Below are 17,787 nucleotides of genomic sequence, written 5' to 3' on the forward strand. Positions count from 1 at the left end.
CCGCTTGGAGAACCTTGGAGAGCCAGCGTGGGATACAGTAACCCCCCAAAGCTCCCCTCACACCCAGAAACCGACACCCCCGCCGTTGACCAGCTGTGATGCTCCCGCGGTTACCGGGAATATTCGCATTATGTATGTGTGGGAGGCATCGCAGCAGAAACCACCATTTTGTCGGGACTGTCGAATAGCAACAGCAGTTATCCTCAAGCTGGAGAGAATGAATGGCTCCTTAGAGGTTCGGATGGGTAGGTACGGCATGTGTGTAGCTACGGCACTCTTCATGTCGGTGGTCTGCTTGCCGCCAGTCAGGACTCAGACCAGCGGACCAACGGACGGAGGAACGAACCAAACTTGAACGTGATCGACCACACCTCTCGAGCTTCCAAGACGCCACCGCTACATACGGGACCTACACGTTGCTTGTTAGTTACTCACGAGTCACACACCGGCTTGCGGTGGGTATATATTGCCAGCTCCCAGCTCCCCAGCTCCCCAGCTCCCCAGCTCCCCCTTACGTGACGGAAAGTCTTCCGCCGGCGCGTTCGCTACCTACACTCCAGCTTTGCCACCTGATCACTGTTATCCAGTCTTATCTGCACCCCCCACAGTTCCTTCTCGTACATAAACCCGCTAGCTACTGCTCCCGCTGCCGCTCGTAAAGGAGAAAGAGAAATCGAAATCGAAAGCGAGCATCACCATTCTCACGAAGCCCTTCCTACCTTTGCGCGTCGTTCCCCTCCTCCGATCTTTCACCCCGCGCCTCACCAGCACACCCCCCAGCGCTCAGCACATGGACGTCGTCACCGCGGACCTGAAACCGGCAGGGTTGCAGCCAGCACCTCTTCCCAGCAAAGATGCCCCGCTCGTAGGGATAATAGGCGCCGGCGTCGCAGGGTTGCGGGCCGCGCAGGCCCTGCTCGACAAAGGCTACAACGTAGCCGTGTTCGAAGCGCGGGACCGCGTTGGCGGGCGTGTCTGCTCCAGCGACAAGCTTGGGAAAGCAGTCGATCTGTGGGTCTAACCATTTCCCTCTCTCGCGTGAACGTGGGAGGGCTTACGCGGGCGGCGGTGGAACAGCGGGCCTAACTGGATCCACGGGACTACCGAGAATCCGATAATACCGCTGTCAGAGCTGGCGAAGTCGACGCTGCATAGCTTCGAGCAGAGCTGTCCGGTCATGGATCCCGATGGCCAGCTGCTCCCCCAGAGCGAGGCGGATCAGCTCCAGGACTCGCTGTGGCAGCTTATCGACCAGGCTACCGACTACTCGAAGGAGCACAAAGCGGTCATCCCGTCGGGAAAGTCCCTGTATGATTACGGCGTGGAGAGGGCGGATGAAATATTTGGGCCCAGTCTGCCGGCTGAAGAGGCCCCCGATGCGTCTGGTAGACCGGCGATCCCGAGAACGGAGAGCAGTCGGATTCGTTGGAAAGGTCACGAACAGAGGAAGGAGTTGTTCTTGAGCATGCTTCACATGTGGGGGTCTTTCATTGGATCTAGTGTAATGAGGCAGAGTCTGAAGTTCTTCCTCCTCGAGGAGCCTGTGGAAGGACGTGAGTTGCCTATGGCTAGGTCATCTGCTGGGTGGTTTTTTCTGACTTGGAAGCAGCAAATCTGTTTGTTGCGAGCACTTACAAACCGATGGTCGATGTCCTTGCGACGGCGGCGCGAGAAGCCGGAGTGATCAACTTTTCCACTCCCATCACGTCCGTCACCGTGACGGATACTCATTCCACTGACCACCGCCGGATACTCCTGACGGGACCCAATTCGACATATTCGGTCGACAGCCTGATCGTCACAATACCGCTCGGCTGTCTGAAGCGCTCGGCGATCACGTTCGACCCGCCGCTGCCGCAGCGAATACAGCAGTCGATCCACTCACTGAGTTACGGCCACCTCGAGAAGGTGTACATCCGCTTCCCAGCCGCATACTGGTTCGGCGACTCCAAATCGCCCGGGTTCTTTACGTTCCTGACGCCGCGGTACGCGCCGGAAACGAACCCAAACCAATGGCACATGTGCTGCTTCTCGCTCGCGCACCTTCCAGAGCCATACGCGCAGGCCACCCTGCTGTTCTACATCTTCGGGCCGACGTCCGCGCACCTCACCAGCGAGAGCTTCGCCTCCCCGGACACCGCCGCGGGGTTCGCACAGTACGCCAAGTTCTTCGAACCGTACTTCTCGCGGCTGTGCGGGTACGATGCCGACTCCCCCGACTGCAAGCCCGCAGACATCCTGCGCACCAACTGGTCGAGCGACGAGTACGCCGGCTACGGCTCGTACTCTAACTTCCAGGTGGGGCTCGAGGACGGCGAGCGCGATATCGAGGTCTTTAGGGAGGGCCTGCGCGATCGCGGTATCTGGTTCGCCGGCGAGCATACCGCTCCCGTCCTCGGTCTTGGCAGTGTCAGCGGCGCTTACTGGAGCGGCGAGATTGCCGCCCAGAAGGTCGTTGAGAGCTATGAGCCCGCTGCTGCTGCGGCGGTGCGGCAGAAGGAGGCGGAGGGTGAGCCGTTGGGTGCGCACGCCGCTGAGGGCACCAAGACGGTCGATGGGGTTTGTGCGTAGCTTTGGTGTAGTACAGTCCGTCCCGACTGGCCTAGAGTAGTAGTCCGGCAGGACAGAGTTTTGCGGCGTTCACTGGCTTCTGTAGTGTAGTATTAATTCCGTCCGTTTGACAATTTACCTTTACCTTTGAGTGTTGGTCTCGCGCCTGTTGTGTAATTGGGTTTGTGGCGGCGTGGCGCATAACCTTATATGTGTGTAACCATGAGGCTTGGCGTTAGTTACCTTCTCTCGCGCCACGGTGACTTACACCTTCCTTCACGTCAAGCTCACTACTTAACGACCACCACCACCACCACCACCCTTCCTCCACACCACCACCACCACCACACCGCGACCAACCAACAAAAAAACTCCAAAAACCGCAACCATGATCAACACACACATCACGACCTTCGCGGGTCTCCCGAACCTGAACCTGCCGCTGCCGCCCAGCACGCTCATCTCGACTGTCTATAGCACACTGCTCACACGTCTCTCGCTCCCGCCATCTCATGGCCTCATCCTATCCACCACCTCCGGGCGCCTTCTCGCCCCCTCCTCCTCCACCCCCCTCTCGTCCCTCTCCTCCAGCGACCTCCTAACCCTGCGCCTCACCCACCCCCTCTGCGGCGGCAAAGGCGGCTTCGGCTCGCAGCTGCGGGCTGCAGGCGGTCGCATGAGCAGCCGGAAGAAATCGCAAGAGAACAGCGATTCCTGCCGGAACCTTGACGGTCGGCGCATGCGCACCGTTAAGGAGGCCAAGGCCCTCGCCGCGTGGCTCGAGGTTAAGCCTGAGATGGAGAGGCGCGAGAAGGAGGTGAGACTCAAGAGGTGGAGGGATATTGTTGAGGCTGCGGAGAGGAGGGAGGAAAATGGCGATGCGGCGAAGGGCAGGTTTGATGATCATGAGTGGATTGAGGCACTTGAGGAGGGGAAGGAGAGGACTAGGGAGGCGGTGTTGGGCGCGTTGAGGGAGGCGGGGTTGGTTAAAGATGCTGAGGAGGAGGGGGAGGAGGGGGGGGAGAGCTCCGGAGAGAGTTCGGGCGGTGAGGCGGAGGGGAGTGGCAGTGCGGTTAGGAGGGCGGTGGATATGGCGAAGAAGGAGGGGAAGAAGGAGGTGGTCGAGAGGAAGTTTGCGGGGTGGAACGATGAGGACGATGAGTTCATGAGCAGCGATGAGGAGATGGAGGATATTGCGGAGGAGGACGAGGAGGGGCAGGAGCCGGTCGATGTCAAGGGCAAGGGAAAGGTGAAGGCCTAGCTCGATTGATGGGCTTCCGTTTCTACTCTCTGTACTTTCTTACTTCTGGTTCTTTTTCTTTTTCTGCTTGGGCGTTTTGCTGGCATGCGATTACATACCAAATGATGTTTCATTTCCCTTTCTTCCAGAGTACTCGTACTCTAAATTGATGGATGAATTTGCAATGACATTCTTTCTACACGCTCAATCTCGGCCACCCTACACTTCACCTCACCTCACCTCACCTCACCTCACCTCACCTCACCTCACCTCGTCTCGTCTCGTCTTGACCAACAATAATGATATCAATAACCAAACCCACGCCCTCCACACTGCGCCTGCTGCTGACGATAAAGCCGAACGCGCGCACCACCGCGGTCGTCGCCATCGACCCGGCTACATGCATTACCCTACGTATCCACGCTCCGCCGCGCGATGGCGCCGCGAACGACGAGGTGGTTAGGTTCGTGACTAAGGTGCGTGGAGTCTACTATACGCGGAGAGCGGCGGTGGGCTGGACTGGGCTGATGAAGCGGTGGGCACTGGAGTAGACACTGGGACTTAGAAAGAGCGATGGCAGGGTCGTCTCCGGTGCGAAGAGCAGGGAGAAGGTCGTCGTCGTGGACGGCGCGGCGGGCGTGGACGTCGATAAGGCGGTTGGACTGTTTGCAGCGCTGGTGGAGGAGTGATCAGTCCGGTCGGTCGGTCAGTGTAGTAGTGGAGGCACTGCTGCCAATTTCATTCTATTCGCCCGCCCTTCATTGCAAGTAGAGAAAACCCCCCATCAAGCCATAATGCCGACATCAAGCTCTTCGCAAACCCTCAGCAGTGTTCCCAAGCTCTCGAACACGCCGTTCGTCGCGACGCGCAGCATCCGCGCCGTGGTCGCCTTGTAGTGCACGTGCAGCGTCGAGTCGGCCGTCGTGAACTCGCGCCGCACCAGCGGCGAGAGCTCCTCGTCTACCGCCAGACTGCGCGAGAGCGTTTGCGCCAGGCGCGCGGTCGGGAGCGGGAGCGTTATGGTCCTGTGTGCGTTGGGTCGTGGGTTAGTACGAGGTGCTGGATGGATGGTGGTAGGGAGGGAAATGTGAACGCAACGCACAGTGAGTGGGGGAACGTGGGGTCCTGCGCGTGGGTGGCCATTGTTTTGATTTTGAATTTGGCTGTTCGTTCGGTTGCGGCTATGTATGCGATGGCGGGGGCGAGTAGGATTGGTGATGAGGCGATGATCTCCGGAGACCGGCCTGCTGCCAATCAGAGCCTCTATCGACCCCCAACTCTGCGTCCGGTCCCTTGCGCGCTCTCTCTCCTCTCTCTATTTCTCTCTCTCTCCTCGCCCCGCCATGCCATGCCACACATATCCCAGCCCTCGCACCCGCCGCGCTAAAGCAAAGCACATAAGCACACATCGAAGCTTGTGTGTTCTCGGACATGGATAGTGCTGTTGTGTTTTTGCGTGTTTAGAGTCATGTCCGCACTGCGTTGCTGTGGTTACAGGCCCTGCTGTGCCTAAACTGTTTCGGGCGGCATTACTGCTTTTGTGCAGCGGGAAACCACAACATAACAAACCCGGCGAAATGTTCAAATTCCCGCGAGAGACACGCTGAGCGGACAGACAGACGGACACACAACAACAACAACAGCGGAATCGACAAGCGAAAAAACAACAGTGATCTTCTCTTGATCCCTCCGCGATCATCTGCTGTTACAGAGCAATAGCGCCCCCCGAATTATACCTGGCGCTCCCCCCCAATTCGCGATTCCCCCTTCTTCACCCACTCCCATCCGCGTCGTCTTGTTTTGTTGTTGTGATTCCCAGCCCCACCAACCACCACCCTTCACCACCACCTCCTCCTCCACCACCACCGCTCACTCTAACCACTCACCTCCCTATAAACCCGCCGACTGCCCGTTGCTGCATTGTGTGCACCACACCTTCTAGTGCCCCGACACCACTACCTCCCTCCTCCAAAACACACACACGTCCATTCACTTTCTTGTGGACTCAATCTCTCCTTCATCTCCTCTGCTGTCGCCTTCGGCGTCCTTCGATCTTTGCAGGACTTCGATTATTTGTTTCGAGTACCTTCCCATACATCAATAGAGAGCCCGCCGTTTTTCTCCTCTTCTCCACCCATCATGAGTCCTCCGGTTCCCTATGGGAATGTCGTCGAGTACATCTCCGGTACGTATCTCCTCCATTGACCCACGACCCGCGCACAGCGCTCACACCACCTCACTGCAGACCGACTATACTGGGCGTGCTACACATCACCGCCGACGTCGACGACGCCGTTCCCGCCGCAGGTGATCCCGGACCCATATAAGATGATCGCGCCGGAGCTAGTGCGGCCGGGCAGTCGCAGCCCGGCGAAGCGCAAGCCGAACCAGATCATCAACTCGTCGGGGCTGAAGCCCGTGTACTTCACCGTCGACGACGCGCTCCTGTACAATGCCTTCCATCACGATTTTGGCCCCCTGCACATCGGACACCTCTACCGCTTTGCTGTCACCCTACATGATATCCTCGGTGATCCGAAGAATGAGGGCAGAGTCGTCGTGTTTTGGTCGAAGCCCGATGGAAAGGCCCGTGCGAATGCTGGCTGTCTGTTGGCGTGTTACATGGTTTGTGCATCTGGTGCTGTGTTCTTGCGGAGTAAGTGCTGACGGGGAGGATAGGTTTTGGTGCAGAGCTGGCCGCCGCATTTGGCATTGAGCCCTCTGGCTATGTGCGACCCTCCGTTGATGCCGTTCCGCGATGCTGGGTACTCACAGGCAGACTTCATCCTCAACGTTCAAGACATCGTCTACGGAGTCTGGAAGGCAAAGGAAAAGGGGTTGGTGAATCTGAGAGAGTTCTGTCTTGACGAGTATGTTCTGCCGCCTGCTCCCGCCACGCCAAAGTGCGAGTGCTGACTGTGATTGCGTTCGGCAGATATGAGAAATATGAGAGAGTAGATATGGGAGATTTCAACTGGGTTTCGCCCAACTTTCTGGCATTCGCATCGCCTCAACATAAACTGCCTCCGCCCAGTCAGAAACAGCCTGTCCTGCCTACCGAGGAGGAGGATATCTACGGCTGTGCGATTCCTACGCCTTTTAAGAATGTGCTCCTGCACTTCTACCAGCGCGACATCGGTCTCGTTGTGCGGTTGAACTCACCTCTCTACCCGGCAGAGTACTTCACCTCGCTCGGAATAACCCATATGGACATGATCTTCGACGACGGCACGTGCCCGCCATTGAATCTGGTTCGCAAGTTCGTCAACATCTCCCACCAAACGATTACCATCCACAACAAGAACATCGCAGTTCACTGCAAGGCGGGTCTCGGGCGGACGGGATGTCTGATTGGCGCGTACCTGATCTACCGGTACGGATTCTCGGCGAACGAGGTCATCGCCTACATGAGGTTCATGAGGCCGGGCATGGTCGTTGGTCCCCAGCAGCACTGGCTTCATCTGAACCAGGACGAGTTCCGGAAGTGGTGGTTTGAGGACACCATCCTTGCCGCTGCTCTCGAGAAGGCTACTAGCCAGTCGATCATCATCCGCACGCCGACCAAGGGCAAGCGCATCTCGAGTGCTCTGACACCCTCGCGACGAGCCATCCTCGGTGAAGTCGACAGCAACCACAACGATGCGCAGTCGGCCGCACTACTGCCCGCCCCCACACCCGGACAGCCACGAAAGACATCGAGCCGATTCGCATCTGCTGCTTCGTCGAGACGTGTTCCTTCGGAGGTCTACGACAGCAGTCTGGTCCCGGTTGCGGACGAGAACGATGCCAACGCCTCGCCTGTGCGACGGAAGAGGTCGGCGGCAACGAAGGTCGACGAGGAGGACCTTGCTCGCGCCATCGAGTCGGGCATGACGGAAGAGGAGTACATGATCCGCCTGCACCGTCGAGCTTCCGCCAAGGCCCCCGGCAAGCAGAGGACAGCTACCACCACCACCATCACGACCACTACCGTCAGTCACACCGTCGCAGCCACCGCGGCGGCGGAGAAGAGTAGGAACGGGAACGGACTCCTCGGCACCAAGGTTCGAAGTAGTCCTCGTCGGCAACCGGCCGCCACCGGGGGAGTCCGCAAGACATCGGGCCGACAGGTCAGTGGTGGTGCAGCAGGTACCACGCCGCCTCGGAGAGGGCTATAGGATACCCTCTTGCGACGCGAAATGGCGCTTATAGAAACGACGAACGAGTCTCCGCCCCCTACTGACTCGTCGTCGTCGAATGCGTTTTTGTGAGCTGTGAGCTGTGACGATTAGGTCCCTTTTGTCTGGTGCCCTGTCTTGCTTGTGCTGTCTCTTGTGCACTTGGTCCCGCTGGTGTTTTTTTTGGAGGGGAGGGGGGGATGAGATGTGCATTCTGGCGTAAACTGTGTTGGGGTTGTTGTCTGCGTTTTGTGATGGGGCTATACCTTGTTTGTTTTTTTCTTGCTCTTTGCTCTTTGCTCTTTACCCTTTCTTTGCTCTTTCTACTTGCAGTATCTTTTTTACTCCCGATTCGATCGAACAAGAGGCCTGAGGAATAATATCCAGGCTGATTTTTGCTTTTTTCTGCCTTTCTGTTCTGTTTCCCTGAGTTTTGTGTCTGTGTGTGTCGTCTGTCTGTGTCTGTGTTAGTAGGAGAGGGACGATGGTTATGGTTATGGTTATGATGCTTGATGATCAGTGTAGTGTATGTATTTTTTCGCTTTCGTTTTCGTTTCGTGAGGGCTTTATTCCCCTTGTTGAGTATTCTTCTGTGTACAGTGGTAGTGGGGATGGGGTGGGGATGCGTGTGCGATTGATGAGTGAAGAATGATGATTAAAGTACTGTATGAGCAATGGTTAATGGCTGGCACGAGTGAAAATGGCTGGCACGAGTGAATTCTTCTATGGACCCGGGAGGTTTGAAAGTTGGTGCAGCTGTGATACTATGATCATCACGATAACAGGTATCGTATGTGCCGGCAGCCCCCGAAATCGCCGGCCACGTCCAACACGCTCTGCTGCTGGAGTTTCTCGACATATACCTACACCACAGCTCGGACACAAACCAAAACCTACATCACGACGACCACCAGATGAGGCGGGAAGATGAGGCGGGAACTAGATAAGTAGACAAGCAGAATCAGTGGATATGTCGGTGCAGAACAGTAAAGAAAACGTAAGCCTCCATCATCCGGATGGATAGGGCCGAGTGCTAGTGCTAGTGCGAGTGCGAGTGCGAGTAAGTGTATGCTCAAATCAAACAGACAATCGAAAATCGAACAATTCCGTTTGTTTGGCATCACACGCGGGCGAGACTCTAAGGCGGACATGTTGCATGTTGCATGCAATGTCCCTCCCTAGGAGCTGTGGGCTGCAGATATGTAAGATATATGTATTGTACATTCCATACCTCGCGAAGGGGCAAGTACGTACTTACTTAGATGGAGATTGATCACACGAAGAACATTATCATGATGTGTACCGGTAAATCTGTGGGCAAATATCATTATATGTTGCAGCCTTTGTCCATCCCTTTCATTAATCGCATCGGACCTATCCGAATCACGGGCGGTGTGCTCGTCGACCCACTCGATGTTAGCCGGTTCGAGTGATCCGAGTATGTAAGCGTTGGCGTACGTACATACATAAGGAAACCCTCCAGTGGGCTAGACGGACGACCACTTAGCCTCAGCCTATACCCCCAAGTTCCAACGAGAACGGGCTTGGTGGAAAAGCGCTGAGGCCTGGCCGTGGCCAGCGCACGAGAGTCACTCGCAGGTGATTTTGCCAGTACCGTATGTACCTACTAGGTAGTAGGTAAGCGGCCCCACGCTGAGCTCCGTCGAGCTGAGCCCTACATACATACATACATACCGTATACGGAAAGTCGGCAGCCGCGGCCAGCTGAGTCCGTCTATGTAGGTAGGTAGGTATTTCACCCAGGTATGTACTCGACGCGAAGAGGCAAAGAGGAGAAAGACGAGGGGAGAGGTGGCGCTGCTAGTAGCCTTTTTGTGCTGAGCTTGAGGTCTCTTATGGGGCGAGGGATTTACCCAGACCCTCCAACAGTTCAAACTAGGAACAAATCGGGGTCGTTCCCAGACCAACCAACTGTTAATGGGGGGTGGTGAACTGAACCAACTGGCCAACTGAACCAACTGCCAGGTTTTGAACTAGGAAAACTCCTTGGCCTAGTTAATAGTTTAGTGAGGCTTAAAATTTTGGGAGAAACCTGCCGCCACCACCAACCCACCGGCCAACTGCCTAGTTATAACCCACCACCCAGCCGGGTAGTTAATCTGGAGCACGCTGCCCCGGCTGACGAGCTCCGGGACTATTATATCTACATTGCCCGTCGCGAGGAATGTTCGAAACAGTCCTGGTGCGATCGGGATATGGTGGCTGGAACCGCGCCAGCAACGACGTTTTAAATTCCTAACCTCAGCCGAATGGCGATTGACGTTCTGTCTAGATATTCCAGCCATGTCAGCTGAGGTGGGTTGAACAGCTGTTCTCCGAGTGCAAGATGATTCTAACTGATCGTCGGCATTCGCTAGGTACGGACTCTGGAGAGTGTTGAAGCTCTGGAGAGCATCAAGAGGTTCATGCAACCGCCGTAGGTACTTCCATCATGGATAGGTAGCATCAGAGTAGTAATTCATGATTAGTATCATACTGTACCCATTTTCTATCCCTTTTGCCGTGACAGTAGGACCCTATGTATCTCGCCGACTTTCCCTCCCCTGACTGAAGTCGAACTGCCAGTTCATCCGCTGAAGTTTGAACTGACAGTTCTGCCAGTTTTCCCAGGAACAACTGCCAGACCTACTCTACCTACCTAAACCAACTGGGAACTGTGACCGCCTCTGTTCTCAACCGAACCGGGAACAAAATCAACCAGAACTGAACTGTTTCAACCAGTGTTCCCATTTCAACTGACTAACTTTTGCAGGGTCTGGATCATTTATGATGCCTGGGTGCGGAATGATGGCTGGTGATCCAGACTCCAGAGATTATGTACTCTACCTGTGTAGAGAAAACCTGGTAGTTCTTCGGTATTCAAATGACTGCGGTATTCACCCCGTATCAATCGCACCCTACTTTTTGCTACTGTACATACCACTCCCGCAGTCCTCAAACACCGCACACCAAGCCATTGCGTTGGCCTTGTGGCACTGGATCTGAATTCGTGAACGGTGGAATACATACCGGCTTTTTTGGGCAGTAACCCCTCCGAATCTCCGACGAGGCTCATGTGCACTGTGCGGGGTTTACTCTACTCACTACGTTACTGCCTCCTGGTACAGGCTGGTAGGCTTTGAAGTCACAGGGTTTCCGGTGCCGGCACTGGGTATACCTAGTACATATCATAGGTACCATACTCTAGGTACTCTATGTCAGACAGGACCAATCCACAATCCAACCAGACGAACAGAATACAATCAGTCCAGTCCCATCGAATTCTTCTGTATGCATGTAGAGTACCCAGAGTACCCAGATTAGAGTAGAGTACGCTCAGGAACGCCGATCACCCTCACCAGCATGCCATTGCATCGATATTCCTCGCGCCCGCGCTCATCCGCGGCGAGAACACCAAATCACCGCTCGTAGAACCGACGCAGAATTTTTTGCAGCCGCCTATCCCATTCCGCCAGATGGGGGCCATCAAGTCTCGCCATGCCGTTCGGTGAAGTCGTATGCGCCGCCGATCGGTTAGACATCCCCCCCGCATCTCTCTCCACCCATCCCCCTCCCCCCCCCTCCCTTCCCTCCCGCACCCCCATCCCATCCCGCCCCCGCACTCCCACAGGCCGCAGTCCGCAGGCGTGGGCGTGGGCGTAGGAGAAATAAAGGTTTTCCCACTCACCCACACCCACACAGATGTAAACATAAAACATCCGCGCCCCCAGGCCCCCATCTCGTCACCACCCCCTGCAGACGTAGGGCACACGGCACCCCCTCACCATAGATATGGATAAAGTACCTTGGGTAGAGTACGCCGTCCGCGTAGGGCTGATTTGTGCATGTTCGTTCGAGAACTGCCCCCGTCTTCCTCGAGATGTGCAGCGCCACTGCTGCGTATGATAGAGTATGTATCATACTTAGGTGTGTATGGTGTGGTTGGTGTGTACGACATCCACGGCTACCGCTGAGGTGGACGTGGGGGCGACGAGTGAGGCCGTGTGCGTGCGTGCACTTCTGTACTTACTCTACATGTTGTGTAGATGTGTAGAATCGCGGCGCAGCGGCGGGTGGAGTTGAGTACTTCGATCCTGATTCCTACAAAGTAAGAACCACGGCGGTAGATCCAGGTGGGCTATGTCGCCATAGGAGATGTAGGTAGGTAGTCTGTAAAAACGCCGTAGATATGTGACAGATAAACTGAATTCCTCTATCGTCTGTCTATGTAGGTAGGTATCTCCAGGTCTCAAGGTGGGTGGGTTATCCAGAACTCCACGCACCCGCTCTCCGCTCTCCGGTCAGGCCTCCTCAGTGCACTGCAAGTTCGCCTTCAATCCCGTCATCGATTTCACCGCCCCCCCTCTCCCCTCCCCCCTCCCGCCCACGAGCCCACCTGCCCGCCAGCCCGCCCAGACACTACTAACAACTACAATTAACCGCCCCGTCCCAAATACCAGACCCGCCGTTTTAACGTAACAAACATAAGTAAGCAAGTAAGAGTATGCATAGCATGATCAAGAACAGACACCACAGACATCCTCTTTTCCGCACCACCACGCCGCCGCCGCCGCCGCCGCCGCAGCCGCAGCCCCTCGATCCCAAATCCCATCGAAAGCCATATCATAGTTCATCCATCCCGTCCCGTCCCATCCCAAGCTATCCCGTCCCGTCCCATCCCACCCAAGCTCACCCAAGCCCAGCCCAAACGTAACATAACATGCCAGGTACAGAACGTAAAGTAAAAAACTGAAAAACCCCAGGGTTATATACAAGATACAAGATACAGAATGCACACCAGGCCGGCAAGAAGAAGAAGTAAGAGAAGCAGGAGTGGTTGGTGGTGGTGATGACCACGGTGGGATTGTACATGTATAAAAAAGTACATGAACGTCCCCCCACCGTGTCGTGTTCTTTAGTTCGAGCACTATCTAGAGTAGCTGCTACTTCACCACCTTCCCACCACCTTCTCACCACCTTCCGTCCATGCCAACCAGAGTCATCCCCCACCAGGCCCACCCACCCACCAGGTACGCCATTCGTATCCGCCCAGGTGAAAAACAACACAAAAAGAAGGCAAAAGACCAAACAAACAAACAACAAGAGCTGAAAACACACAACACACCGCCAGGGAAAAGCATGAGAAAAACACAAAACACGCGGAAAACAACGGAAGTGATGATGGATGTAAGAACCCCCCAATCTGCAGCAACAGCAACAGAGCACGGGGCTGTAAAGAAGGTATCGAATGGTATAATGGTGTAAAAGGCCGCAACGAAAATCACACACACATAATAGCACAACACAACACAACACGCTCTTACAACGTAGGATAGACAACGCATGCTCGCACACATAAAGCACAAGAGACCCCCCAGTGAAGAGTAAAAACAGGGAAAATGCGCACACCGCATACGATGAGGGAGGAAACAGAAAAAAAGAACCCAACCAGACCAAAGCAACAAGGTAAAAAAGCACTAGCACCGATACCGACCAGTAAACCACATAGGAAATTACAACTCGGAAGGGAAAAACATGTACATCGAAAGGCACCCGAACCTGGCTTACGCCGCTTTGTACAGATCCACGCACTGCATTGAAAATCCCCACCCAATAGAGGCCGGATTATCTAGCCTCCCATCCATCTATTTCGACTTCCAGAAACCCCAGATACGGCTCCACCTCTTGCCCTTGTCCTTCTTGTCCTTCGAGGCAACCGTGATGGTAGGCGAGGGAAGCATGTCATTGGCGCCAGGTGTGGAAGGCATCGCGAGATAGGCAGCGTTCATGGTCATAGTGCTACTGGATGAAGTGAGGCTGGGAATGTCGTCGACGCTCATCCTCATTTCCGGACCTGGCTCGCCGAGGTAGTCGCGGTAAGGGTCGAACGAGCAAGAGGAGTCGCTGCAAGAGAACTCGTGTTGCACTGGCGTGTTGGGGCTAGAGGCGGCAGTCACAAAAGTCGACGGGGAGTCAAGCGCCGGACCCATGAACGAAGGCTTGAAGGTGGCGGCGGATGCCGAAATATTCTCGATGGAAGACTGCGGTGTGATGATGTCGGCGGGCGCGGCTTTTCTGCGAGATGATGTACGCTGCATACCGTGGCTGTCTGGGATATTCGTCGACACGGTTACAGCAGTGATGGTACCATTGCTGAGCCGCTTGTGATCGGCATCGATGATGTGACTGACGTGAACGGCTCCGGTCTTGTTGGGCCACCCATCCTCCGTCTGTATTCCGATTCCGAGACCATCGCCACCGCCAATCTGTCCCTCATCATCCGAGTCGTCCTCAGATTCACTCGACTCCTCCTCGCTAGTAGTGCAATCATCCTCTTCCTCCTCAAACACATCCTCCATGGTGCGGTCCTCATCCTCTTCCAGCGCGAACAACTCCATTTCGGGCAAGCTCTCCGAACGGCGGTGGAAGAAAGACCCGCTACCCCTGGCAGCAGCAGAGTGCATTCTCCGCCGAGCAGCTGCGAAGCCGGTGTGGCTCTCCACGGGGGCATTGAACGGACCCAAGGCTGCATCCAGGTCAATAACGGGACTGCTGGGACATCCAGACACGGCAACCCTAGGAATCACGGGCAGAGGCGCGGCATCGATTGGCATGATCACGTAGCTCTCATTCCACGATGTTGCAACCCATTCGTTTTCCCTTGGCGTAAGGTCCTCGGCGGATCGCGATACGGGGGGAGTGGGCGAACGCTTCGACTTCTTCGACTTGCGCTTGCTCTTCTTTCCGAGAATGTTGCCAGCCCAGCCCCTGATCTGCTTCTTTCCCTTTTTCTTCTTCTTGTCTTCGTTGCCATCACTGGTCGAACCATCCTGCGCACTAAACTCGCTAGACATCATCAGCGGCGAAAAATCGCTCTGGGCTTTCTTGTGAGCCTTCTTCGAAGGCGGCTTGGAAGGTGATGCGTTCTCATTCAAGAATGGGGAATTGCTGGCTGGCCTCTTCAACGATGGGACCTCGGGGATGTTAAGCTCGGGCGCCTGGGTAACCTGTGGCGATGCGAGAATGGCACCAGCGGTAGACGGTCGGTCGCCCTGGGTACGGTCGCTCAGGGCACGCAATGCAGCGGTGGGCTGTGCGAGGGTCTGCGAATTGCTTCGAGTTCGGTTGTGAGGACGGCGGCTCGGTGAAGGAGCCCTTGTTGCTGTCGTATCGATGATCAGGGGCGGGGCGAAGTTGCCAACGCTACCAGCAACGCTATGCCTCCTGGCCGTGCTAGCGCTCGATCCCGTTGAAATGGATATCGGTCTGGGGATGATCTGAACGCTCTCGGTAAAGCATACACGCGTGCTTCGCTCCGAAGGTGCATCAGAAACGAAGCTATTCGGGGTTTTGGGAGGTTGTTCTAAACTGAGTTAGCATGTAACACGATTGAAATCCGTTATAGGTTACTTACCAGCGTTGATGCTCGGGCTCGCAGGAGCACTCTTGTTGATAACAGCAGGTGGCTCCATACTTGCCTGGTCCGTGGTCGCAACTTTGGCCGGTGGTGCTGGAAGAGGAGGCGCGGTTTGATTCATCAGACTCCAGACATCCGAACTAGAGATAGCCCCGGATCTGCGATGAGCGTGCCCCTTGCGCAGGTTCACACCTGGCGGAGGGGGAGCCCTCTTCTGAATCGGCGGTGGACCAGTTGTGGTTTCCTCCACCCTTGGATCCAACATCGGTACCTGCAGCAGCTCACTAGCCTCTCGGTTGTGAGAGCGAACAGTAGCGCTCAAGACGGTCGGCAACACTCCATCGCCAATGGTTCTCCCAGTGGGTCGCACACGGGAGGATGACGTGGTAGTGGTGTAGTCTGGGCTAGGAGGACCAGATGCGCGGTTAGCCATCTGCATCGAGTTTGCGCTCAGTTGCTTCAGAGCATCCGCTTGGCTGGACCTAGGTCTTGCACTGACAGGTGCCACTGCAAGAGTACCGATCGCTGGAACCGAGCCCCTCCGTGGCGGAAATGCAGCGGACTCGGTAGCCGCGAACTGCATAGGGAACCGAAGGCCAGTGGATTTCGGGCGAGCCGTCGGTTGCGCAGGGAACGAGAAGCTCGGATTGAAGTCGAAGTCGGGGATCGACGATTCCCTGGAATGAGAACGAGGAACAGTGGTGGCCGCCATGATGATCTTGTCTGTCGGATTGTCTGTCTTGTTTGGTGGTATATTACGAAGCGAATGCGCAATAACTGCAAGATTCTCGGGTGGTGGTGGTAATAGTGGTGGATGGTGTATGGTGTATGGAGATGTCGTAAAACGGAACTCGCGGGAAGCAAGATTCGATCGTTACGAATTGGAAGGACGGGTTCGTACAGTGTGTTCGTCGGAGTCTCGTGCCACTGATTCACGAAGTTAACGACCGCACCGCACAATTCTCGCACACAGCCGAGCATGCAACCTGCCCGAATCTAATCAAGAAGCAGGTATCCGCGATTCACCATTTGGAGACGCAAGACGCATCTGAAAACAGCGACATGCGCCTACGGCCCTTTTTTTTGCCCGCCTGCATGCCTGCCACAAAACCGATGCGAGATGGGCAAGTGTCACTAACCTTCTTTTTCCTCTCTTTTCCACAAGATGTATCTCTTCAAACGACTCTGTCTCACAAAGAACCTTTTCACAAGATACAGATTTTCGTCGCACAAGCAGCAAATTCCAGATTTCCGGCAGGGGCGAGAGTTACGAGTACGTTGGGGGATCGAAAGTATAAGTGCTGGCTTATCGCGGGTCGTGAAAGTTGAAGTATTTTTTTTCTGTCTGCAAAGGAGTGTAGTGACCAACCGAAAAAGGAACGAATAAAGTTGGTCGAAATCAGAATAACAAGACGAAGCTGCTGGTGCTGCTGGGAGGATCCAGTTCAGACGATGATGGTGGTGGAGGTGGAGGGAGGAGGAGGTGGTCGGTCGCTGGGCACAGTCGATGTGTGCTGGAACCACAGACCCTGAACCGGTTGCTGGTGTAGGAGTGTGGGGATCTGTATGGTCGCAGGCTTCTGGTTGGCAGGATGACCGAGGTGCGTTGCGGGCGACAGCGGCAGCAGGGAGGATTGCGGTTGGTTCGTCAAGTTATTAGAGAATGAGGTAGGTTTGTTGAAAGGGCGTAAAAGCGAACAAAGAACAAGAAAAACAGTCGGTAGAAACAATTCAGTCAGTCTCTCTCTCGGTGTGCGCACACCCCTGGGAATTTCGAGCTATCGCTATGCAAAGAGAGAGAGAGAGAGCGAAAAGAGGAGAACTGCCGCCGTTGTCTTTGTTTTGGCTTGTTTTTGCTGCAGACCCTGGGGTGGATGGCTGATGGTTCGCTGCGGGTGTTGGTGAGCGATCAGCGCCGTGCAATCGCGTCAGGTTCGAAACAACGGACAAGTTAGGTAAGTTGGCGGTCGAGACGAAACGCGAAAAAAGAAAAAAGAGAGTGGACGGACACCAAGATGGGTCCTTTTCGACGGCGTCAGAAACGTCGAAGAAAACAGTTCGTAGCGAGAGGGAGGAGGAGGAGGAGGAGATGGAGGTGGAGGAGAAAGAGGAAGAGGGAGTGGAGGAAGGAGGGAAGGGGAGGGGGGAGAAGCGAGAGGGTGGGCGGTGGTGGAGGCGAGGATGTACAGTACTATACTTTTACTAGGTGTGCGCGAAAGGAGAGTAAGTGAGAAAAGAGTAAAGAGCGACGACAACGATAAAGTACTCTAGATAGAGTAACAGCACACGGAACGAGAAGAATAATGACGGCAATAATACGAAGAAGGGAATAGGAAGTATGTAAGAGCAATAATTAGAGAGCGACTAGAGTTGGATTGAGTATGGGTTTTGGGGGTTGGGATTGAATCGATTCATGCCATGCA

At 55.3% G+C, this 17,787-nt stretch overlaps 7 protein-coding genes across 7 annotated transcripts; 4 read left to right on the plus strand and 3 right to left on the minus strand.

Moving 5' to 3' along the window:
* Positions 1 to 475: 475 nt before the first annotated feature.
* On the plus strand, positions 476 to 2,702 carry BZA05DRAFT_394838 (uncharacterized protein). Its single transcript, XM_051483366.1, has 3 exons — positions 476 to 1,011; positions 1,078 to 1,553; positions 1,610 to 2,702. The coding sequence occupies exons 1-3, from the start codon at positions 791 to 793 to the stop codon at positions 2,569 to 2,571; spliced, it is 1,659 nt and encodes a 552-aa protein (XP_051340365.1). The 5' UTR covers positions 476 to 790; the 3' UTR covers positions 2,572 to 2,702.
* A 236-nt stretch (positions 2,703 to 2,938) lies between these two features.
* BZA05DRAFT_394841 (telomere stability and silencing-domain-containing protein) lies at positions 2,939 to 3,811 on the plus strand (the record flags this gene model as incomplete). The annotated part of the gene is made up of 1 exon (XM_051483367.1): positions 2,939 to 3,811. The coding sequence occupies one exon, from the start codon at positions 2,939 to 2,941 to the stop codon at positions 3,809 to 3,811; it is 873 nt and encodes a 290-aa protein (XP_051340366.1).
* Positions 3,812 to 4,016: 205 nt separating this feature from the next.
* Positions 4,017 to 4,479, plus strand: BZA05DRAFT_473187 (uncharacterized protein; the record flags this gene model as incomplete). Its single annotated transcript, XM_051488052.1, has 2 exons — positions 4,017 to 4,266; positions 4,342 to 4,479. The coding sequence occupies exons 1-2, from the start codon at positions 4,090 to 4,092 to the stop codon at positions 4,477 to 4,479; spliced, it is 315 nt and encodes a 104-aa protein (XP_051340367.1). The 5' UTR covers positions 4,017 to 4,089.
* A 95-nt stretch (positions 4,480 to 4,574) lies between these two features.
* Positions 4,575 to 4,862, minus strand: BZA05DRAFT_336284 (transcription factor Pcc1-domain-containing protein; the record flags this gene model as incomplete). Its single annotated transcript, XM_051480802.1, has 1 exon — positions 4,575 to 4,862. A coding segment is annotated over one exon (288 nt), but the record flags the coding sequence as incomplete, so codon positions are not given.
* An 847-nt stretch (positions 4,863 to 5,709) lies between these two features.
* BZA05DRAFT_270706 (protein-tyrosine phosphatase-like protein) lies at positions 5,710 to 8,047 on the plus strand. The gene is made up of 4 exons (XM_051480230.1): positions 5,710 to 5,975; positions 6,036 to 6,415; positions 6,470 to 6,660; positions 6,726 to 8,047. Exons 1-4 carry the CDS (start codon positions 5,930 to 5,932, stop codon positions 7,945 to 7,947), a joined length of 1,839 nt encoding a protein of 612 aa, XP_051340369.1. The 5' UTR covers positions 5,710 to 5,929; the 3' UTR covers positions 7,948 to 8,047.
* Positions 8,048 to 12,617: 4,570 nt separating this feature from the next.
* On the minus strand, positions 12,618 to 13,438 carry BZA05DRAFT_394848 (uncharacterized protein). The gene has a single exon (XM_051483368.1). The coding sequence runs from the start codon at positions 13,359 to 13,361 to the stop codon at positions 12,918 to 12,920; it is 444 nt and encodes a 147-aa protein (XP_051340370.1). The 5' UTR covers positions 13,362 to 13,438; the 3' UTR covers positions 12,618 to 12,917.
* Positions 13,439 to 13,592: 154 nt separating this feature from the next.
* Positions 13,593 to 16,076, minus strand: BZA05DRAFT_444104 (uncharacterized protein; the record flags this gene model as incomplete). Its single annotated transcript, XM_051486891.1, has 2 exons — positions 13,593 to 15,310; positions 15,362 to 16,076. The coding sequence occupies 2 exons, from the start codon at positions 16,074 to 16,076 to the stop codon at positions 13,593 to 13,595; spliced, it is 2,433 nt and encodes an 810-aa protein (XP_051340371.1).
* Positions 16,077 to 17,787: the final 1,711 nt, after the last annotated feature.

Source organism: Tricharina praecox (assembly GCF_024521635.1).
Source record: "Tricharina praecox strain CBS 144465 chromosome Unknown BZA05scaffold_9, whole genome shotgun sequence".
In the NCBI taxonomy this organism is placed as follows: domain Eukaryota; kingdom Fungi; phylum Ascomycota; class Pezizomycetes; order Pezizales; family Pyronemataceae; genus Tricharina; species Tricharina praecox.